At 39.1% G+C, this 24,580-nt stretch overlaps 1 protein-coding gene across 2 annotated transcripts in view; it reads right to left on the bottom strand.

Moving 5' to 3' along the window:
- The window catches only part of LOC103587030 (chromosome unknown open reading frame, human C6orf89), a 38,880-nt gene extending 15,697 nt beyond the window's left edge, over window positions 1-23,183 (bottom strand). The window contains exons 1-3 of one of the 2 annotated variants that reach the window (XM_008568419.1): window positions 23,078-23,183; window positions 20,293-20,500; window positions 19,602-19,815 (exon numbers count right to left, since the gene is read on the bottom strand). In XM_008568419.1, coding sequence (XP_008566641.1) covers window positions 19,602-19,815; window positions 20,293-20,481 — 403 coding nt within the window. In that variant the 5' untranslated portion in view covers window positions 20,482-20,500; window positions 23,078-23,183. Of the gene's footprint in view, window positions 1-19,601; window positions 19,816-20,292; window positions 20,501-22,869; window positions 22,914-23,077 lie in introns of those variants that run through there. The other variant, XM_008568422.1, reaches the window with a different exon arrangement.
- Window positions 23,184-24,580: the final 1,397 nt, after the last annotated feature.

The following is a 24,580-nucleotide window of genomic DNA, read 5'->3' as shown; positions in this document are numbered from 1 at the left end:
AAAAAAAAAAAAAAAAAAGATGACCAGTAAGGGGATCTTAACCCTTGACTTGGTATTGTCAGCACCACACTCTCCCAAGTGAGCTATGGGCTGGGCCTAAGAAAGATAATTTTTAAAAGCTAATAACGATAAGCACTGGTGACCTCTGAAAAGGTCCATATGAAATAAGTAGGCTCTGAGGAGGAAGTAGATGGCCCAGGGGACAAGGGTGGGAGAAATATGCCCTAAGGCATGCCTTCTTGCACACTTGGGCATGTGCCTAGATCCTTGGTTCACAAGTACAAATGGGGGCCAGGAGCCTCTGGGAAGGAAGTGAAAAGAGTGCAGAAGAGAGAAGGGATAGAGTGGAGAGACAGGACTTTTCAGGGGCCATCTCTGGAGTAAAGTGAATTGCATCTGCCCAGCTCCAAAGGGGGTGGGTCTAGTAACCACAGGTTGGTCAGAAATGGAAGAACCCCACTCAGACCCTGATGTGAGTGCTAGCCAGCTGGCTCCTCGACACCTTTGCCTGAGTTGGCTCCTTCTTTGAAGGGATCCTCTGTCTCTACACAGCCTTTCTCAGTTTCTCTCTTTACCTTCCCTCTGACACTATCCCATTTGTAATGTTATTGCATGATTCTTTGTTTACTTTCTGTTCCATTCTGGGTTTCATCTGTGTTCTCTGAGAGATGTTTGTTTTAAACTATAATGTGAATCCAAAATGTTTCACAAGATGGTTCTGATTAAAACCGAGTAGAAACCAAATCAGGAGAGACTATAGAACAGAAGATGACAACCAAATATGGCTGAAATGAAGTCAATTCTTTAATCAATAAACTCACTTGGAAACTAATTCTTTCTCAACCACAAAACATTTTCTGTAGTCACAGTAAGCACTTTATCTTGTTTTCTTTAAAGCAGTAGTAGTGGGGCCTAGGAAATCCTCATCAGGGAAAGACTGCGTTCACTCCCTGCCCATCTCTGGAGCATCCTCCAACTCTTCAGATGGCACCTGTGTTTCCTGGAGGCAGCTGCCACCTACCCTTCTCAGCCAGTCTCTGCCTGCAGGCAGATTATTAACCAGAGGATTACTGCTGCACCCCTCTTCTGGGAGGGGGTCTCTCCTCTCACAGGGTTCATCATGAGTCTCCAGGGGCAGCTGAAAACCTTTTAGTGCCACCTGTTTCAATAGCACACTGGGGCTGCAAAGTTGTACATTTTATTTCTTCTGGAATATTTTCAAATGTTCCTTATTAGGGATCAAATAGGACAAATTCTTGCCCAAACATAAGAACTCCAGGTAATGGACATACAATGAGGCATAATCATAACAACATGATACAATTACACAGCATTTCAGTTTCTAAAGCACTTGGGAGGGATAGAGAAGAGGAAAGGAGGCGGATGTACTAAGTGCCAGGCCCTGTGCTAGTCATTTTCGCACACTGTGTCATTTAATTTTCACAATACAGCTACTGAGGAAGCATCACTACTCTCATTTTACAGATGAACAAACTGAAAGTTAGAGGTGCTAGGAAGTTCCCAAGGTGCCAGAGGAATGGGAAAAGCACAGGGGATGCTGGGGGGGGGGGGGGGGGGGAAGGGGGGAAAAAAAGGTGGGGGGGGGGGGGAGGAGGGGGAAAAAAAGGGGCTGCGGGGGGGGGGGGGGGAGGAGGGGGAAAAAAAGGGGCTGCGGGGGGGGGGGGGGGAGGAGGGGGAAAAAAAGGGGCTGCGGGGGGGGGGGGGGGAGGAGGGGGAAAAAAAGGGGCTGCGGGGGGGGGGGGGGGAGGAGGGGGAAAAAAAGGGGCTGCGGGGGGGGGGGGGGGAGGAGGGGGAAAAAAAGGGGCTGCGGGGGGGGGGGGGGGAGGAGGGGGAAAAAAAGGGGCTGCGGGGGGGGGGGGGGGAGGAGGGGGAAAAAAAGGGGCTGCGGGGGGGGGGGGGGGAGGAGGGGGAAAAAAAGGGGCTGCGGGGGGGGGGGGGGGAGGAGGGGGAAAAAAAGGGGCTGCGGGGGGGGGGGGGGGAGGGGGGGGGGGGGAAGGAAAGATGGGAAAGAATAGTTGCTGCAGAGGAAGACTGTGATGAGGGCTTCCAGGGCTTGAAGCACATCTGACTCTACTGAGAGCAAAACCAGCAACCATCAGAGGCTTTTGAGCAGGAATTTCCTGATGTTCTAGGAAGATTATTCGGGGTTGTGATTAGGATGTCCTAGAAGAGAGAGGCTAGGAAGAGAAAGACCTGGTTATATTTTGGTTTTGCCCTTTTGCAGAGAGGGAGGGGGGTTGCACTGTGATAAGAAGTGATATATAATGAGAGTCTAAACTGAGGCAGTGGGCTCAGTGATGATGAAATCCATAGATCTAAGCAGCATTACTATCAGTGTTTGCATGGGGTAGCACTGCCCAAGAGCACCTCAACCTAGGGAGCACAAACACGGAAGACATCAGATATCCATAGACTTACTATGACATTTTTCTGAAGCAATGTGTTGTATTCTAACAGAATCAGTTAATCATGACAATTTTCTCAAGCAGTGAGAGCAAAGTGTCAGGAGAACCCTCTTCTAATTTGCACAAAAGTGCTTCACCAGCTAGTTGCAAGCAGCTCTGATCTTAACAGTAAGGAAAGATTATTTTAACTAACTTATTTAATTTTTATTCTGAGGTTTAGATATTGTTGGGATTTCCAGGTGGAGATGCCTTGAAAGCAGATGGAGGAAGAAGACCCAGTGATGGAAAATCAAGAAAGAAAAAGAAAGCAAGAATAGGACAGTATCCTGAAAACTAAGAAAAACCTGGGTGGTATTCCCCGAAAGTCTAAGAAACACAAGTGGAAATATGTTAGTGCTAAAAAGAGAATTGGATAAGGTGACACAATACAAGATACAGATATCTAGATACATAAAAATCAATAGCTTTCTTACTCTACAAGCCATAATCAGTTAAAAACTGAAATGGAAAATAATCTCATTCATAAAAACTAGCAATAAACTTAAAGGCAAAACTATAAAATTTTACTGATGGACATAAAATAAGGCCTTAATAAACAAAGAAATTTATGATACTATGACCCTGGATGGGAAGATGAAATATAAAGAGCTCAAGTCTCCCCAAATTTATATATAAATTTAATACAACTTGGACAGAATCACACCAGGGTTTTTTATTTTGGTAAAGGTACAGGTAGGGTGGAGCTGTGACAATTGTATTCTAAAGTTCGTCTAGAAGAGTAAATGTGTGGAATAGCCAACAGGCAATAATCCACACCTGGCCAAATTAAATATAGAAATATTTCAGGGCCAGAAGGCTTCCTGGGTAATATCAATGAGTTACAAAGTAAGGTCACTGCTGAAAATCTATGGAGCACACTCCCATCAGGCACAGGAAGTTATAGAATATATTAAGAGCCTTATGTGACAGACACTGGGCAAATGATGGGTCTGAGGACCCTCATAAGCACTTTTGACTGCTCATGGGCTACTAAAAGGCTCAAGGCTGTCTCATGCTGGGCACGAGGGCAGGGTGGAGGGAAAGCGCATTATTGTGCTTTATCTCGGTAGACAATACATTTTTAAAAAACAGCTTTATTGAGATAAAACTCACATGTCATAAAATATGCCCATTTAAAATGTACAATTCACTGAGTTTTAGTATATTCGTGGTTACACAACCATTACCACTATTTAATTTTTTTTTTTTTTTTTTAAAGATGACCAGTAAGGGGATCTTAACCCTTGACTTGTGTTGTCAGCACCATGCTCTCCAAGTGAGCTAACCGGCCATCCCTATATAGGGATACGAACCCGTGGCCTTGGTGTTATTAGCACCGCACTCTCCCAAGTGAGCCATGAGCCAGCCCTACCACTATTTAATTCTAAAACATTTTTATCACCCCAAAAAGAAACCTTGTACCCATTAGCAGTCACTCCCCATTCCAACCACTCTCTCCTCAGCTCTAAGCATCCCCTAATCTATTTTTAGTCTCTATGAGTTTACTTGTTCTGATATTTCACATAAATGGAATCATACAATATATGGCCTTTTGAGTCTGGCTTATTTCATTCAGCATGTTTTCAAGGATCATCCCTGTTGCAGTATGTATTAGTACTTCATTTTTTTTATTGCTTAGTAATATTCGATTGTATGAATATATCACTTTTGTAAACATTCATCAGTTGATGAAAATTTGGGTTGTTTCTTCTTTGGGGCTATTATGAATAATGATCCTATAAACATCTGTGTATAAGTTTTTTGTGGATGTATGTTTTCAGGTCTCTTAAGCACATATCCAGGAGAGGAATTACTGGGTCATACGGTAACTCTATGTTCAACTTTTTTGAAGAACTGTCAAACTGTTTTCCAAAGCAGCTGCACTATTTTACATTCCAATCAACAATGGATGAGGGTTCCAATTTCTCCATGTCCTTGCCAACACTTGGTATCCTCTGTCTTTTTAATGATACCCATTCAAATGGGTATGAAGTGACATCTCATTGTGGTTTTGCTTTCTTTTTTTACATGAAAAAGATACGATCATTTTATTAATTTAACATTTTGGTAACTGGGAAATTAATCATAAGATGAGAGTCTGTCTTCCAAATGAGTGACTTCATTAAAACATTTAATAATCTTCATCTCATTGAAATATATTCCACTGTTAAAAATCTTCTGAATAATTAAACTGTTATAATGGTTGCAAAATTAGATACTTTCTATTATTTTTCTAAATGGATATAGTAAATGTTGTAGTTTTAAGTACATAAATGTCTAACTCTAATCAAGAAATGATTTTCCAGAATCCAAAGTCAGCTTTCTTAACAAAGGTAATCAAATTATAGATATGCTATTTTTGAAAATAAGATGTAGTTACTTTTCAGGGATGTGTTAATATTCAGTCTAAAGTAATAAATTATTAGTATAGTACAAAACTAAATCCTTTCATATTTAAAAACTATTAATTTTTTTTAACTTCTCAATATACATTGTAGTAGATTTCTGTGTCCTTTAACAATTCCTCTTTCTCCCCCGCTCTCCTGCAACTACATCGTATCTATTCACTTAACAAGTTCAAGAAATTGTTGTGATTGTTGTATTTTCTTCCCCCACCCCCACCATTTACTTGTTTGTATATTTATTTATTTCTAGCTCCCACAAATAAGTGAGAACATGTGGTATTTATCTTTCTGTACCTGACTTGTTTCACTTGATATAATTTTCTCTAAGTCCATCCATGTTGTTATGAATAGTAGTATTTCATTATTTTTTATAGCAGAGTAGTATTCCATTCTGTAGATATACCACATTTTCCTTATCCACTCATCTGATGATGGACATTTGGGCTGGTTCCAACTCTTGGCTATTGTAAATAGTGCTGCAATAAACAGGTATCCCTTTGGCATGATGATTTCCATTCCTTTAGATATATTCCCAGCAGTGGAATAGATAGGTCGTATGGTAGATCTATATGTAATTGCTTGAGGAACCTCCATACCATTTTCCATAAAGCCTGCACCATTTTGCAGTCCCACCAACAGTGTATGAGAGTTCCTTTTTCTCCACAACCTCGCCAGCATTTATCAGGCTCAGCCTTTTGGATATTAGCCATCCTAACTGGAGTGAGATGGTATCTCAAAGTGGTTTTGATTTTCACTTCCTGAATGCTGAGTGATGTTGAGCATTTTTTCATGTGTCTGTTGGCCATTTGTATATCTTCCTTTGAAAAATGCCTATTCAGCTCCTTTGCCCATTTTTTAATTGGGTTATTTGTTTTTTTGCTGTAAAGTTGTTTGAGTACCTTTTATATTCTGGATATTATCCTTTGTCAGATGTATATTTTACAAATATTTTCTCCCACTCTGTTGGTTGTCTTTTCACTCTGTTCATTGTTTCTTTTGCTGTGCAGAAGCTTTTTAGTCTGATATAAATAATCCCATTTGTTTATTTTTCCTTTGGTTGCCTGTGCTTTTGTGGTCATATTCATGAAGTCTGTACCCACTCCTACTTCCTGGAGCGTTTCCCCTGTTTTCTTTAAGGAGTTTTATTGTTTCAGGATGTATATTTAATTCTTTAATCCATTTTGAGTTGATTTTGGTATATGGTGAGAGGTACGGGTCTAGTTTCATTCTCCTACATATGAATATCCAGTTTTCCCAGCACCATTTGCTGAAGAGGCAGTCTCTTTCCCAGTGTATAGACTTGGTGCCTTTGTCTAAGCCCAGATGGCAGTAGGTATATGGGTTGATTTCTGGGTTCTCTATTCTATTCCATTGATCCATGTGCCTGTTTTTATGCCAGTGCTATGCTGTTTTGGTTATTATAGCTTTGTCGTATAAAGTCAGGTAGTGTTATGCCTCCAGCTTTATTTTTTTTTGCTCAGGATTGCTTTGGCTCTTCATGGTCTTTTGTTATTCCATATAAATGTCTGGATAGTTTTTCCCATTTCTGAGAAAAATGTCATTGGAATTTTGATGGGCATTACGTTGAATCTGTAGATCACTTTGGGTAATATGGACATTTTCACAATGTTAATTCTTCTGATCCAAGAGCATGGATATCTTTCCATCTTCTTGTGTCCTCTTTAATTTCTCTCAACAGTGGTCTGTAGTTCTTTTCATAGAGATTTTTCACATCCTTGTTTAACTTTATTCCTAAGTATTTTATTTTTTTGGTGGCTATTGTAAATGGGCTAGCTTTCTTGATTTCTTTTTCTGCATGTTCACTGTTAGAGTATAGAAATGCTACTGATTTGTGTGTGTTGATTTTGTATCCTGCAACTTTGCTGAAATCATTTATCAACTCTAGGTGTTTTTTTGTATGGGCTTTTTAGGCTGTTCAATATTATAGGATCATATCATCATATCACCCCCCGCAAACAGGGACAGTTTGACTTTATATTTTCCAATCTCTCTGCCCTTTATTTACATCTCTTCTCTGTTTGTTCTGGCTAGTACTTCCAACACTACATTGAATAGGAGTGGTGAGAGTGGGCATCCTTGTCTAGTTCCTGTTCTTAAGGGAAAAGCTTTCAGGATGATATTGGCAGTGGCCTTATCATATATGGCTTTGTGTTGAAATACTTTCCATCTATGCCTAACTTGTAGTGTGTCTTTATCGTGAACAAATGTTGAATTTTGTAAAATGCTTCTTCAGCATCTATAGAGATGATCATATGGTTTTTGTCTTTGGTTTTATTGATGTGATATATCACATTTATTGATTTGTGTATGTAGAGCCAACCTTGCATCCCTGGGATGAATCCCACTTGATCACGGTGTATAATTTTGTGTATGTGCTGCTGTATTCTCTTACCTAGTATTTTATTGAGGATTTTTGCATCTATATTCATCAAGAATATTGGCCTGTAATTTTTTTGTGGTATCTTTGCCTGGTTGGTGTCAAGGTGATGTTTGCTTCATAGGATGAGTTTGAGAGAATGGTCTCTGTTTCAATCTTTTGGAATAATTTGTAGAAAATTGGTTATCAATTCCTCTTTAAAGGTTTGGTAGAACTCTGCAGTGAACCTGTCCAGTCCTGGGCTTTTCTTTTTTGGGAGACTTCTGATAATAGCATCAATCTCTTTTATTATCGGTCTGTTCAGATTTTCCATATCTTCTTGGCTCAGTTTTGGTAGTTTGTATGTGTCCATAAATCTATCCATTTCCTCCAGATTTTCAAATTTGTTGGCATATAGTTGTTTATAGTAGTCTCTAATGATTCCCGTATTTCTGAGGTATCAGTTGTAATATCACCTTTTTCATTTCTAATTTTTGTTATTTGGGTCTTCCCTCTTCTTTTCTTAGTTAGCCTTGATAAAGGTTTGTCAATTTTATCTTTTCAAAAAACCAACTTTTTGTTTCATTGATCTTTTGTATCATTTTTTGGGTTTCTATTTCATTTAGTTCTCCTCTGATCTTAATTATTTCTTTCTGTCTACTAACTGGGTTTGGATTGTTCTTGTTTTTCTAGTTCTTTAAGGTGAAGTGTTAGGTTGTTTACTTGCCATTCTTCTGAAGTAAGCATTGAATGCGATAAATTTCCCCCTTAGTACTGCTTTTGCAGTATCCCACAGGTTTTGGTATGATGTGTCATTATTTTCACTAGTTTCAAGAAATTTTTGATTTCCTGTTTTATTTCTTCTTGGACCATATGTCATTAAGTAGAATGTTGTTTAATTTCCATGTGTTTGAATAGTTTCCAGAGTTTTGTTATTGATTTTTAATTTTAGTCCATTGTGATCTGAAAAAATACATGGAATAATTCCAATTTTTTTGAATTTGCTTAGACTTGATTTGTGACCTAACACGTGGCCTGTCCTAGATAATGTTCCATGTGCTGATGAGAAGAATGAATTTTCTGAGGTTGTTGGATGGAATGTTCTGTAGATATCTGCCAAGTCCAATTGGTCTAAAGTATTGTTTAGATCTTGTGTTTCTCTATTGATTTTTTGCCTAGACGATCTGTCCAATGTTGAGAGTGGGGTGTTCAGGTCCCCCACTATTATGGTATTAGTGTCTATCTCATTCTTTAGGTCTAACAGTGTTTGCTTTATAAATCTGGCTGCTCCAACATTGGGTGCATATATATTTATGATTGTTATGTCTTCTTGATGGATAGATCCTTTTATCATTATATAGTGGCCTTCTTTATCTCTTTTTATGATTTTTGGTTTGAAGCCTATTTTATCTGATATAAGAATAGCTATTCCAGCTCATTTTTCATTTCTATTTGCATGGTATATTTTTTTCCATCCTTTCACTCTTAGTCTATGTGTGTCTTTACAGGTGAGGTGAGTCTCTTGAAGGTAGCATATTGTTGGGTCCATCTTTTTAGTCCAGTCAGTCTGTGTCTTTTGAGTGGGGAATTTAATCTTTTTACATTTGGAGTTATTATTGAAAGGTGTTGATTTACTTCTAGCATTTTATTGATTTTTTTGTTTAGATGTCTTAAGCATCTTCTCTTCTTTCTGATTTTCTTTTTGTCTTCTGTGTTTGTTGGTTTCTTGGGGTAGTAGATAAACTATTTTTTCTCTTTACTGTTAGAATTTTTGTTTTACTGGTCGGTTTTGTTCTTTCTTGAGTATTCATGACAGTGACAGTTGTTTTTCAGATACCAAATCCAGTTTTCCCTTGATTTCTTGTAAGGCTGGTCGTGTGGTAGTGAACTCCTGCAGTTTTTGTTTGTCTAAGAAACATACTATTTGTCCCTCATTTTGGAAGGATAGCCTTGCTGGGTAAAGTATTCTTTGCTGGCAATTTTTGTCCTTTGTATTTTGAATATATCATCCCATTCTTTTCTGGCTTTTAGGGTTTCTGATGAAAAGTCTGATGTTATTCTGATTGGTGCTCCCTTATAGGTGACTTGCCACTTCTCTCTTGCAGCTTTAAAGATTCTTTCTTTGTCTTTGAGTTTTGCCAGTTTGACTATAACATGTCTTGGAGAGGACCTTTTTGGGTTGAACATGTTTATGGATCTTTGGGCCTCCTGAATCTGAAGATCTGTGACTTTCTCTATTACCTGGGAAGTTTTCTGCTATTACTTCATTGGATATGTTTTCAGTCCATTTCCTTTTTCCTCCCCTTCTGGAATACCCATGATTCGGACACTTGAGTACTTAAGGTTGTCTGTTATCTCTCTTAGATTTTTTTCAATTTTTTATATTCTTTTTTCTTTTTTTTTTTTTGGTCTGCTTGTGTTAATTCAAACAGCCTGTCTTCAAGTTCAGAAATTCTCTCTTCTGGGGGCCGGCCCGGTGGCGCACTGCTACAGTGCACCACTTGGGAAGCGCGGCAGTGCTCCCACCGAGGGTTTGGATCCCACATACAGACCGGCCGCTTGCTGGCTGAGCGAGGTGCGGGGGCAACACCGAGGGTTGCCGGTCCTGGTCCGGTACGGGCGCAACACTGAGGGTTGCGATCCGTTGCCGGTCACAAAAAAAGACAAAAAAAAAAAAAAGAAAGAAATTCTCTCTTCTGTTTGTTCTAGTTCTGCTTGTTCTAGCCTGCTGGTTAGACTCTCTGTTGTACTTTTTATTTCACTGAATGAATCCTTCAGCTCCACGAGCTCTGTTACATTCTTTTTCAGGGCACTGATTTCTTTGTACATTTCTTCTTTCAGGTCCTGTATATTTTTTCTCCTTTCATTGTGTTTTCTGAGTTCTCTTATATCTCATTTAGTGTCCTTAGTATTGTTGCTCGAAACTCCATGTCAGTCATTTCAAGGACTTCCTGTTCTACAGGATTTAGAGCTTGAAAGTTATTATTTTCCTTTGGTGGTGTCATACTTTCTTTTCATATTTCTGGTATCTTTCCTTTGTTGTTTAGTCATTGTCGCAGGGGGTATCACGGTCCACTAGTTCCACCCTGATGTCTGGCCTGCATCCTGAAGGGACTGCCAATTCGGGGCAGCGGGGACTGGCCTGGGCTGGGGTCCCATGGCACCTGCCTGTTCCAGTGCAGTTGACTTGAAGTGTGTGGGCTCGGTGGCTCTTGGGCCTCTCTGGGCAGCGAGGACTGGCCCAGGCTGGGGGTCTTGTGGTGCCTGCCTATTCCAGCACGGCTGACTTGGAATGTGTGGGCCCAGCGGCTCTCAGGCCTCTCTGGGTAGCGGCAACTGGCTTGGGCTAGGGGTTCCATGGCTCCTGCCTGTTCCGGTGTGGCTGACTCGGGGCATGTGGGCCCAGCGGCTCCTCATCGTGGTTTTGATTTGCATTTCCCTGATAGTTAATGATGCTGAGCATCTTTTCATGTGCCTATTGGTCATCTGTATATCCCTTTTGGAGAAATATCTATTAAAATCCTTTGCCCATTTTTAATTGGGTTGTCTTTTATTGAATTTTTTAAGTTGTAAACAATAAATTCTTGAAAAAAAAATAATGAGGAACTTGCTTTACCAGAAATTAAAGCATTCTATAAAGCTACTATAGTTAAAATAGTATAGTCAATCCTCATTATTCACAGATTCCTATTTGTGAATTCACCTACTCCCTAAAATGTATTTGTAACCCCAAGACCAATACTTGCGGTCATCTGCAGAGCAGTCAATCGAAGCTGAGGTGGAGCAAGGTGATGTCCCGCCTTTTTGTTTCACTTCTCATACTGTAAACAAGTATCCTTCTTGTTATCTATTTAGTGCCATGTTTTTGGTGTTTTTGTGCTTTTGTTGGTGATTTTGCTGTTTAAAATGGCCCTGAGGGGAGGTTGTGCATGTGTGGAGTCAGGGGGTATATGAGAACTCTCTGTACTTTCCCAGCTCAATTTTGCTGTGAACCCAAAACTATTCTAAAAAACAAAGTCTATTAATTAAAAAACAAGTCCCCAAGCGCAGTGCTAAGGTGCTGTCTAGTGTTCCTAAGTGCAAGAAGGCTGTGATGTGCCTTACATAGAAAATATGTGTTAGATAAACTTTGTTCAGGCATGAGTTATATGTACTGTTGTTCACTGTGAATTTAAAGTTAATGAATGAACAATATAATATAAGAGGTTTTTAAACTTAAGCACACATAAAACAAAGTTGTATATTGATTAATTGATGAAAATGTCATGGTGGAGGCTCAGAGGACCCTAACTCTGTATTTACACTAAGGACAATGATTCAATATTCACTAATTCATATTCTTAGGGACTTTATAGAACATAACTACCACAAATAATGAGAATCAATTATATGTTCTTATAGAGGAAGCTGCAAATACTTCCTCTATATAGAGTAAATACATACATATACATATGTGTACACACACACACACACACACACACACAGACAAGAAGCTTAATAAAACAGGGGGAAAAAATGTGGAAACAGATCCAGTATGTATATGAGAGTATTTAACTTATGATAAAAGTAGATTTTAATTCAATGAGGAAAGGATGGATTCAGTAAGTCATATTGGGACAAGTCACCAACTATTTGAAAGAAAAAGTTTAATCTCTGCCTTTCATTACAGACTGAAATAAATTCTAGATTAACTAAAGGTATAAATAGAAAAAATAAAATTTAAAAAATAACTAGAGGAAAATATAGGAGACTATTTTATCATCTTGGGAGCAAGAAAGACTTTTAAGCAAGACACACCTCAAGATGCCATAAAGAAAAAATAGATTTGTTGAGTATTTGCATACAAGAGGCAAAGAATTAATTTAGCTATTATATAATGAGCTTCTATTAGGTAAGAAAAAATTTTAAATGGGGATGTGTTAAACAAGTACTTCACAGAAAAATAAATATAAATGGCCTATAAAACATCCAGCTCCACTAATAATCAAAGAAATTCAACTTGAAATGAGGTACGATTACACAGTTTTCTAACTGGCAAAACACTGACACCATCCAGTGTTGATGACCAACATATGCTGTTAATATAAGTATAAGCTGGCATAAGTTTATGAAGACAATTTGGTAGTATTTATCAAAATTTAAAATGCACATTCCTATTGACCCAGGTATTCTACTTCCAAGAATATATCTTATAGAAATAATAGTACATGTATATAAAGATACGTGTATATGAATGCCCCAGGTACATTTTTTGTAACAGCAAAAATACCCCTGGAAACTGGTTATGGAATATTCATAGAATGGCATAATACAAAATCCCCAAAAATGTGTATTCTGGGTTGAAGAGTGTCCCCACCTCAAAATTCATGTCCTTCTAGGAACCTCAGAATGTGGCCTTATTTGTCTTTCTTTTTTTTTTTTTTTAAAAAGATGACTGGTAAGGGGATCTTAACCCTTGACTTGGTGTTGTCAGCACCACGCTCACCCAGTGAGCAAACCAGAGAATGTGGCCTTATTTGGAAATAGGGTCTTTGTGGATTTAATAAGTTGAGGTCATACTGAAGTAGAGCAGACCCTAAATCTAATTTGAATAGTGTCTTTATAGAAAGAGGAGAAAACACACAATGACACACACACAGAAGGAAGATGGCCATGTGAAGATGTAGGCAGAGATTGGAGTTATGTTACCATAGCCAAGGAATGCCGAGAATTGCTGGTAATCACCAGAAGCTGGAAGAGGCAAGGAAGGATTCTTCCCTAGGGCCTTTGAGAGGGAGCACGGCCCTACCGACGCCTTGATTTTAGACTTCTGGCCTCCAGAGCTGGGAGAATGAGTTTCTGTTGTTTTAAGCCACCCAGCCTGTGGTACTTTATTTCGACAGCCTGAAAAGCTAATATAACATGTCTAGCCAAAAATATGTACAAGAGATCTTTTTGTTTGTGTGAACCAAAAAGTATTTCATATTATTTTATATTAAATATATCTATCTGTATAGACGAGGACAAATTCAGAAGGATATATAACAAATTATTACTAGTAGTTGCTTGGGTAGGGGAGTCAGATGGATAAAGGTGAAAATTTTTACTTTGTTACAAGTATTTTTAAAAGGCAAAATCTTACGCCTCTTTATTATCTTTGTATGTATGTATTTTATGTATTTTGCAAGTAAAAATGTCTTTGGAGTTATGAAAACTTAAACCAAGAATATCAACTTTGAAGTGCAAAGTCATCTCAGAAGGCATGCCATGAAAGGCACCTGACAGGAGCAAAGTCACAGTGGCCAGGCTGGTGGCCAGGAGAGAAAGAAGGCAAAGGGTGAGGAAAATGGATTACTGGAATGGGGCAGCCTATACCATACAAATGAATCTGGGGAGCCCAGACTTCAAGATGAAGAGCTTCCATTGATTTCTCTGTAGCCTTGAGATTACCAAGATGGATAAAGAACGTGCTTATAGGTGGTGTGAAGGACCGAGAAAGGGATAGGCAGTGAAATCTAGGCAGACAGACCATGTGTGGTATGGTATGGGGCAGGCTCCTCTTCCTCTTCCCACAGAACCCCCAACAACAGAGAGAGATGGCGCCAGACTCTAGCTTGACCTCCATCTAGCTGAAAAGGTTTTGTCTGATGTGTTCTCTATACAACTGGCTGGAGCCACCATGCCACAATATGAGCAAAATATCCTAGGGGATCTTAACCCTTGACTTGGTGTTGAGACAAATTTTTGAAAACAGCTAACAGCACACAGCCAGACTATCCCATACCACCCCACTTCACAACATTTCTTCAACTACGTAATATGCTGCATCTCACTTCTTTTCAGCCCTCCTCTGTTTCTATCAACTCTTACTGCTGCACCAGAACAGAAAGGCCAGTGGAAGTTACACAGCAACTTCCTATCTTAAATTTAATTTCCAAGGCTTCTTTACTCCAGATATCCTCTTATACCCGCTATTTTATATTGGAAAAAAAGGTTTGGCAGAGAAGAGAAACTCTACATATAAGAGTTCAATAAAACTCATGACCTGTATTCCAAATTCTCACCATAATTTGGAATCATTTCACTGTTTGAGATATCAAAAAACAGTCTCTCAGACAAAACATAGCCTTGAGGTCAAGAAGCAGAAACTGTAACCTCCCACTCTTCTCTACAAGTTGGGCAATCTACAGAAAAGTGGGTGGGCCAATGTCTGACCTGACAGGAGACTTCCTGGTGCCTGAGAGTTTTTTCAAAGAAAACTCATTTAAGCTGGCTCCATAACATACCCTGGAATTCTGAGTGGGGAGAGTCCTCCTACACAAATCATTAAACAGGAAAAAAACAACAAAAAAAGATTTTAATGGATACAAAGCTATGCTATCTACTGCAACTAAATCAATGTATAGTATGTGCATGTATTATAACAACACACTGTGCCCCACAAATATGTACAAATAAACATTAAAATTTTTTAAAGAATTTAAAAATTAAAATAAGGTTTCTGTGCAGGACAAAAAACTCCCTTTGAAAGAAAGAAAGGCACAAAGCGAATACCAGTCCACAAAAGCAGAGGGTTTGTCTGTTTTGTTCACTGCTCTGTTGAGAACAGTGCCTGGCATACAGCAAGATCTCAATAAACATTCACCAAATGAAAGAAAGAAACAGAGAGAGAAAGAAACCAACCAACCCTGACTTTTTTTTTTTTCCCATTAAAATGATGATGTATATTTAAAAGTAAATAAATGTACTTTTAAACAAAGTATATAAATGTACTTTTAAACAAAGTATATTTATAAAAAGAAACAAGGCCGCCAACCCTGACTTTTTAGAAGCTTTAACAATAGGATTAAGTCCATGGGGAGAAAAATCAAATGAGCAGTCTGGATTCACATAAATCTCAAAATAAAGATTAAATAAATATAACCTCATGATTTCTTATATTAGAAATGTATCCAAGAAAAGCCAGCAAAGCCCACGACAAAGTTCCCATAACTCCCACTGGTGTGTGCTCAGTATTTAATCAGGCTACTCTCCAGAAGCTTGTTTTGCACAGCACCTCTTCTAGTGCCCTGGACATGAGATAGGAGTGAAGTCTTGATGGTGAAGGCGGCCTTTGCCAGGTCCCCTTCATGGGTGGCAGCATGCCCAGAGGCCATTTTCATATACCATAGGGATGGAAGGAGCCCAAGAAATCACTTTTCCAATAGCCTTGCCTCCAGGAAGCAATGCATTTAGACAGTTCCAAACCACAGAGTCTATCTATCTTCATGATTTCTCACTTGTACAAAAATTTGTCTCTAAATGTAAGACTTTAGATAAGTTGTCACCTTATACATCAGTTTCCTCATCTCTGAAATGGATATTAAAAACTGTAACTACTTTATATGATTGTCAAAATAAATATAAAGTACATGGCACAGTGCCTGCTATACAGTAAGTGCTTGACAGAGTTGTTATCACAGAAAGTGAGCTTTTTTTGAAAATAAAAGAGGAAGGCACTCTTTGAGGTCCAAGCATTTCATCTTTCAGCACTGGCCTGGACTCATTAAGTCTGAAGAGGTCCTTAGTTCTAAGTCAATGAATGATCTGCTATTCTCAAAACTCCTTAATGTTGCTGGTTCCACTTCATCTTTCCCTTGAAGCCCTATGGATGCATAAAGCTCCAATTGTGCAGTACAGAGATATACCTTCTCACTATATGTAAGGACTATCCTAGGCCTCCTCTATAAATGGGTGTTTTAATTTAAAATTGGCCAGAAAACGCCCAAAGTAAACAAAATAATTGGGCCTAGATGCTAGAACCTGGCTCGGGTGAGGGCAGAGATGGCAGGCAGTAGGTGTAGTATAATGGACAGAAGGCTAGAGTTAAGAAACAAGTGTTAGCTGGGTAGCAAGTTCCTTCACCTCTCCTGGCCTCAATTTCCTCTTTTATATAATGGGAGTAAATACTAGATTATTACTAGTATATTCTCTAAAGTTCTTTTTTAGCTCTAAGATTCAGTGATTTTATGGAAATTGTGAAAGCCAAGAGAATGGCTGGCAAGAGCAAAGTGGATATAAAGACATGTGCCCAGGAGAGAAAAAAAAAAAAGAACTAAGAATGTGAATGTGAAGGGAAAACAATGGGTTAAAAAGAGAAGGAAGTAAGTCAAACATTATCCATAAGGTCGCACAATGGGAGGATGAGCTGGGCTGAAAGACTAGGAAAAGACTAGTTCAGGAAAATTCTAAAGGGCGAATAGCTTAGAAGACCATTTATCATTGGGATTGCAGTACCAGCCAGAAAGAACCTTGTTTCCTGAGGGACTAGGGAGCTGAAAGAAATATTATCTGATGACCTTAGGTAGAGAAAGTGTGTAAAACTTCAAAATCAAAGTTAAAGCTAGACTCTTTACATATATTGCGTAGCTACAAACTGCACACATCAGAAGTTAAGAGTTCAGACTCTGAAGACAGGCTACCTGAGTTCAAATCTTGGCTCCAGGGTTTACTAGCTTTAGGACCTTGGGAAAATGACCTAACCTTACTGTGCCTCAGTGTCTCCATCTGTAAAATGGGCATAAAACCTGACCCTACCTCATAGGGATTTTACAAAGATTAAATGAGCCAATATATGAAAAGCCCTTTGAACAGGGTCTGGCACCTGCTAAATACTAAAGTGTCAGCTTACTATTTTCTGTTGCAAAGTGGGATGTTTATATGACTCACTGCAAAGTCAATTCATTCTCCTCATCCAGAGGATTCAGGGGCAAGATTTCCTACCCAAGGCTGAAACCTAGAAAAAGAACCCCATTTCTTTGCCTTTTGTTCCCTGGGTGGGGTTGAGGAAACCTCCCACTGTTGGTGGTGGTGTCTCTAGTACATCACCAAGGCTCCATATGTCCTCCATCAAGAGTGCCAGATGACCCTGGGGGCATCAGACAGGCCAGCACTTAAGGAAGCAACATGCTCATGGGTTTTCCTTTGGGGAATTTGCCACACCTTTCTTCCACTGCATTTACTTTAAGGGTACTGCTAAATAATCCTAACTTGAAGGCAGTTGTTTTTTGGCACCAGGGCATTAAGAATGATATAGTTTTACTTTTCTCACTCTCTTGTGGGCTCAGAGGTTCCCACTTGTTGTACCTAATTCTTCCCCATGTGTTTCTATTTATCCTTCATATTATTATGCATTCTTAACTTTCCCTCTAAATGCTATGCAAAATGCTGTTAGTTTTACATGGCTACAGTTTCTCAGAATTATCACACATAGGAAAATACGGTACATCAATATCCATATTTACAAGTAAAAACAGCACTTTAATAGAATCAACATTAAAGAGCTAAAACCACACCCTTCTAATGCTCTCTCTGACTGAGCTCCACAGACTCATTTTATTTCCATCTGCAAGGCAAAATACGAGGGTACTTCAAAAAGTTCATAAAAAAAGAGAATTCAAAGATAACATGAATCTTTCCATGAATTTTTTTTTTTTTTAAAGATGACCGGTAAGGGTATCTTAACCCTTGACTTGGTGCTGTCAGCACCATGCTCTCCCAAGTGAGCCACGGGCTGGCCCTCCATGAATTTTTTGAAGCCCGCTTGTAATAATGTGAAGTAGACCAAATAATCTGACTTGTTGACAAAACACTAATATTTCCTGAATTGTTAATCTATGATTTAGAGAAAAGCAATCCTTGTCCACTGACTATCCCTCATTTCTTAACTCAGTAGTCTATGGAGATTTACTTTATAGCACAGGGGAAAGAAAGTAAATGCCATCAACCAGGTCCTATTTACTTCATGTCATGTGCCAAAGACCAGATGTCGCCTTCAGGGAGGCTGCGAGGGGAAGACAGTCAGGGAAAGAGACTGATGAGTCTGAGGAAGCAGCGTAGGCTGGCCCAACTGACAAGCTTTTCTGGCTCTTTCCCAGATGCTCTGGACCTTTCTGATAGGAATTGGAAACTTAATTTTTTTTAAGCTCTGTTGATGACATTTCAAAAATGACCTTCCCAATAAATACAAAGAAGTTATATCTGGAATTTAAAAACTAAATATATGAGCTGCTGATTTAAAAAAAAAACACAAAACCTCACAAGGCTGAGTTCTTGTCTTAAAATGTTCCCTTCCTTTGATTTTGATACAATTTTGGAAATCTTTCCATGACTTCCTCAAGTGTACAAAAATAGCTTTCAAAGGATACCCAATCCAATGGATGATTTTTAAGAATAATGTTATGGTTATAAAGTTTAGCTTAAACTAGTAAATTGTTTCTGATACAATACTGAAAACATATTCCCTAAAAGTTATGCTAGGTCCTAAAGGTTTCAAAACATGTTTACACAAAAAGTTGTATAGTCCGTTTATGATATTGATGTACATATTCCTCCATACAAATATGATAACACCATCCCCCCAAAATCCCAAAATAACATCCATCTATTCTTTCTCAAAAAGTAAATTTCAAGTCTTACCACATGTTACACTATCTTGAAAAGGAAACCCCGTAAATGGACTAAAAATTCCTACGTTGCCGTGGATGCACTGTTACTAAGTTTACATGTTTCTTAAATTCACTTACTGGCAAGATTAATACACTTTTGAGCACTAAATTAAGTGAACTGTGACACAGAGAAAAACTAAATTGAGAGAGTAGGATATATCTAGACAAAACCTAGCCAAATAGGCCAATTAAGGATGGTTAGAGGATCTGGTTAAAAGCAAACTGGACTCAGTATTAAATATCCATTATGGGTAGGTATCACAGGAGAGAAAAGGATAGAATAAGATATAGTCAAATACTTCTTATAAGCAAACACACTCAGCCCCACCATGTGTGTTCTGGAATTAGGGTTTATTGCTTTTCAGCCTTTTGGCTAAGATCACGTGGAATTAGGGTTTGAATTTGGTTCTACCAGATGTGTTTCTCTGGCAAGTTTCTTAATTTCTCTGAGCCTCAGCTTCCCAGTCTGCAAAATGGGGATAATAAAACCCATTCCCCAGGGTTTTTTTTTTTTTTTTTTTTTGTCTTTTGTCTTTTTCCGTGTCCGGTAACGGACCGCAACCCTCAGTGTTGCCCCCGTACCGGACCGGGGACCGGCAACAGGATCGCAACCCTCGGTGTTGCTCCCACGCCTCGCTCAGCCAGTGAGCGGGAACCGGTCTGTATGTGGGATCCGAACCCTCGGGCGGGAGCGCTGCCGCGCTTCCCAAGCGGCGCACTTATCCAGTGCACCACCGGGCCGGCCCCATTCCACAGAGTTTTAATGGGGACTGAGTTCAATGAGACAATATAGGGAAGGTGTCTCTCATTATCAATACATGTCATTTCCTTTCCTGGCATATACTGTCAAGAAAACTATATCTTGTAATTAGTAAACACAGCATTCTACCTGGAAAGAGTCTGTCTTCATCACCCCCACGCAGAGGAACCCCCTTATTTTCTGGCATATACTTCTTGGTAATGGGCAAGGACATCAGCCGAATGTGATGAATGAGTGAGCGCCAGGTGTGAGCTCCAGAAAGCACAGGTTCAGGTGCTAATGGGCTAAAAGGCTGAATCACAAAGTAGGCAGTGAGCAAGATTAATCCCAGGGTTACGAGGACCTACAAGGAGAGACAGGAAAGGGATTAATAATTGTCCCAGCAAACAAAATACCTAAATATCAAGAAAAAAACAGGCCTCTTCTGCTATTTCCAATGTACCTTAAGAACTAGTCCATTTCCATAAGCCATGTACATTCACTTCTGAAAGCATTTAAAGTTTGAGAACTATGAGGACTGCATGGCTCATCAAGTTTTTATTATACAAACAGGGGCTATGTCCACCATTAAACAACACACACAAATACAGTTCAATTATAAATACACACACACAAAGAGTTATACATACATAGCTTTTGTCTAGGACATTTAACATCATGGTCAAATTTCCTAGCAATACATGGTAACAAGGGTAAAGGCCAATTTATTCACAGAATAACCAAATCTTGATGGTGGAGTCAGTCAACAATAATATTTGGGAAGAATGTTGAAGAGTATGTGCTCTGTCTAAGCCATTTCCAAGTCAGAACACATTTTTACCTTATACACAGCTATAAGGAGAGGATACTGGGGTGGCCCCCTCTGAGGTTCATTCTTTTCCAACAGCTGTCTGATAAATTTTTCAATGGCCTTCTCTGACATGCCACACTGATGGCCTGTCTGTCTCACCAAATCAACAGTCTCTGAAAGTTTGTCATAAATGCTGAGTTCATTGGCAGCAAGATCCATGTCTTCCAATACAAAATCCCTGAAGGAAAGAAATGTAAAAAGAAAGATGGTTTCTTTAAAGTACTTCCTCCTCACAGCTACTTCTTTTAGAATAGTGTTTCTTGACCATTTGTGGGGAAAGACCAGTTGTGTTTTTCCTAATCCAATGCAGACCAATACTTTTGTAGAACACAAGGAATATGTTGAGACAATGTCAAATTGCTATACAAATTGTAAAATGTTACTTAATTGTGGGCTGCGAACAGTTTACAGACCAGCACTACTTCCCAAACACTTTGAGGAGCGCTGGTCTAGAGCACAACAAATCCCTAATGGGATTCAAGCATTAAAGACATCCAAAAAGATTTCTGAAACCAGTCACAGGAGATCTGTTATTGGCAATTTACCACAGAAAAAGAAACGGAATATGGACAGTGTTGTTGATGAATTATTTCTTCCCAATTACATCACATAAATGTTTTAGCAACACAGAAGGAGGAACTGATCCTTGAAGGTGAGATTTACCGCTAGGTACATGCTGATAAGTATTGTTCTTGGCAGAGCAAAGGACCTCAGACAAGACAAAAACCATGGCCTGGGAGCTCTTCAGATTTTGCAAGCTTGCAGTCCTCCTGCTTTTCCACAAACACAATTTTAAACAATAAAGGACATTTTGTTTGTATTTTATATACTTAAAAGACCTAAAATCTATGACTAATTTCAAAATTCAATTTGTGTTCTCATAGTTATTTCAAAGCCAGATTGTTTCACAGTGACCACAGAATAAAAGGTATAAAGTGGCAAAGTACAGTTCTCTCTGTTTAACTTGTAAAACGAAATATGCAGTTCTTCTAAAAAAGTGCTTGTGTTACAGAACAATAATATTTTTCTTCATTTATGGGAGGAAGAACAGTGCTTAGGGTTTACGTGCTCTTCTAGCAGGCTTTTTTTTTTAAACACAGAGGGTCTTCTTATTTCACATACTTCATTCCCAAAGTGATTCCAACCTCAAAAAGCACTGACATGGTACATGTCTGTTCTTTCAGTAAGGAGATGCTGCCACTTGTAGGGTGGAGGACAACAGTCATGTCACTAGACTGACAAAAATATTCTAAATTATGGTGCTGGTTGTACAACTTTGTGAATATACTAAAAGCCACCGAATTGTATATGTTAGCTGGATGAATCCTATGGCATATAATAAAGATGTTTTTAAAATGTGTATTTATAGAAATTGAACTTACCCCTGTTGTGGCATTTATTATACTACACTGTTCCATCCCTCCCACTGCCCAGACTCTAGACTGTAAGTTCTAAGAGAGCAGGAAATATCTTATATATCCTTACAATGGTACAGCATTTGGCATATAACACACATTTGCATAAACCTATTGATAAAGATAAACTGGCAAAGAGGGGTAAACTCATAAAAGGATTCTTTCAGAAATCCATCTATACAAGGTTCTTTCCAATAGAAACTCTCTTAATGCATGTGTTTAATAACTGCAAACTACTTGCAACTACTTGTTAGTATATATAAAGCAGAACCATAATTTCAGGTTGTCCAGTTCAAATGTCTTAATTTCCATGTAGGGGAATAACTTATCCAAGACCACCCAGTCACTTGTCACCTGAGCCTCATCTGGACCTCACACTCTTTTCACTAAGCCATTCTTGATTAGCAGGCAGGAGGAGGGATTGAAAAGCATTAAGTACTAACAAAAACAAACAACAAACAGAAATTAAGATGTAGCGTCTCCAATTAAAAATAAGTCAGGGGCTGGCTAGTTACCTCAGTTGGTCACAGCACAGTGTTACAACACCAAGGTCAAGGGTTCGGATCCCCATACCCACCAGCTTCCCCCCCACCCCCAAAAATGTCAGGAGTAGATGATCTTTGGGACATAAGATTACGGCTGATTGTTATTTTCTTTGTGCTTTTTCATATTTTCCAAACTTTTCCTGGATTAATTTTGTAATCACAAATCCCACAGCTACTCTCAAGGACCATCACTGAGCACAAACGAGTCGGAAGTGTGCTGTGATAGATGGCCATGGCACCCCAGCGAGGAAGTAAGGCATGATTTGCCACACATGTTGAGAATGACTTTTTGGTTCTCCATAGAGTTGTATTTGAATGTTACAGCTGAAAAAATAGAAGCAGCACTGGATTGAGAGAGAAGAGGCCCGAGTTTTCATCTAAGCTTTGCCAATCACTAGTGAAATGATTTTGGCTAAGTCACTTGGTCCATTTCCTCATCCAAAAAATAAGAGGATTGAAGGTCTTTAAAGTCTTCTCTAGCTCTAAAATTTTAGTCTATGAACACTTCAGGAAGGAGAAAAACTCAATTCATTAGAAACTAAAGACATGTCCAATTGCATTCCTATATTACCATTGCCTGTTCCTACCTTATATGCCTGGCACTGTGCTAAGCACTCTAGAAACATTATCTCAGTGAATCACCACTGGCGTCCCACAACATAGGTGTAATTAATCCCATTTCACAGATGTTCTCAGATTTCACTAAGGCTCAGAAAGGTTTCATAACTCGCCAGGATGTGAACCCAAGTGTGCCTGACTTCAGGGTTGGTGCTTTATACATGCCGTCCCCCTTACCAAGTATTTTCCTATTCTGAGCTGGCAGTTCCAAAACCACAACACGTATCCTGGGATTATCACAACTGAGTGGCTGAGAACTGGAAGAGATTGACTACAATGATTCCTGCAAAAGAGAGTAAAGTGATAACTTATTAAAACATTTTTCACATCTTGGTTTTGTTACCAGTGATTCCAGATATAACATTTTCCTGTTTAAATTAACAAAGACATTCTAAGAAAGCAAGCAAGAATAAAGTTCATTTAAATACTACAATAAGTTATCCAACAATACCCAGTCAAAATCCATTAAAACTTAGCAGAGGAACAGAAAGGAAAGGACCTAGAAAGGATTCTAGAAAAAAATCCAGTAAAAAATTGTAAAGTGTGTGTGTTGGGGACATATGCAGGTATTTCTGAGGCAGAAGAGAATGTCATATTGGTATGCCCTTTGGAGAACCGAGGACAACAGTGCAGGCAAGGCTAAAAGGAGGATCAACCATTATTTTTTTTTTTTTTGGCATCTGGTCTGTATGGGAATCCAAACTCCTGACCTTGGTGTTATCAGCACCATACTCTAATCCATTATCATTCTTTTTTTTAAAAAAAGATGACCGGTAAGGGGATCTTAACCCTTGACTTGGTGTTGTCACCACCACGTTCTCCAAAGTGAGCTAACCGGCCATCCCTATATAGGGATCCGAACCCGTGGCCTTGGTGTTATCAGCACCACACTCTCCCTAGTGAGCCATGGGCCGGCCCTAACCCATTATTGTTCTGATGACTGTTTTGCAACCTTTGTAAACCTCTGCCTGCCCCTTTTTGATGCATATAAAAACGTTATTAAACTCCCAATTTATATTGCAAATAACAGCAGGGCATTTTTTGGTAATTCAAGTATACACTGTTGTGACACTGAATATATTTTTGCAAGCTGTACACCCTTCTTTCCAGAGATTATGACACATTTCCCAAGTTATCAGAAAGGTATTTACTTGCACTTTGGTGACATTTCTAAGAGCACCTAGGGATCTTGAAAATAAGTTCTCCTTTTGGCTTTGGTTAGATCAGTGTTTCTAAAATGGTGGAAATTCTGCCCCCCCAGGGGACATTTGGAATGTCTGGAGACATTTTTGATTGTCACACAGAGGGATACTACTGGTATCTAGTTGGATATGACATTAAACAACAAAAAATCCTGTCCCTTTAAAAAAAAATCAAACACAAAGTCAAGCATGTGGAAATTGAATGAAATCAGCTGATGCTTGATGGGATCCATTTACCTTCAGAAAGAAGGTCCAACTCTGGCAGAAGTGAGCTTTGCCACAGAGGGAAGTTCAGAAGAGAGAGCTTGACTCTAACAGTGGCTTAGACCTGCAAAAGCACAGGCAGGATCACTAATGGAGTTATAAAAATCAAGGTATCATGCCCCGACCTGAACATATTGAATTGCCAGAACTTAGTGGGGCCCAGACACAGAAGTTTTCAAACATCTTCCCTGCTGATTAAAGGCACACCCCCAAT

The sequence above is a fragment of the Galeopterus variegatus genome, unplaced genomic scaffold, assembly GCF_000696425.1.
Source record: "Galeopterus variegatus unplaced genomic scaffold, G_variegatus-3.0.2 Scaffold409, whole genome shotgun sequence".
In the NCBI taxonomy this organism is placed as follows: domain Eukaryota; kingdom Metazoa; phylum Chordata; class Mammalia; order Dermoptera; family Cynocephalidae; genus Galeopterus; species Galeopterus variegatus.
The sequence above is the reverse complement of the archived record's forward strand: the minus strand, read 5'-3'. Positions and strand labels throughout refer to the sequence as shown.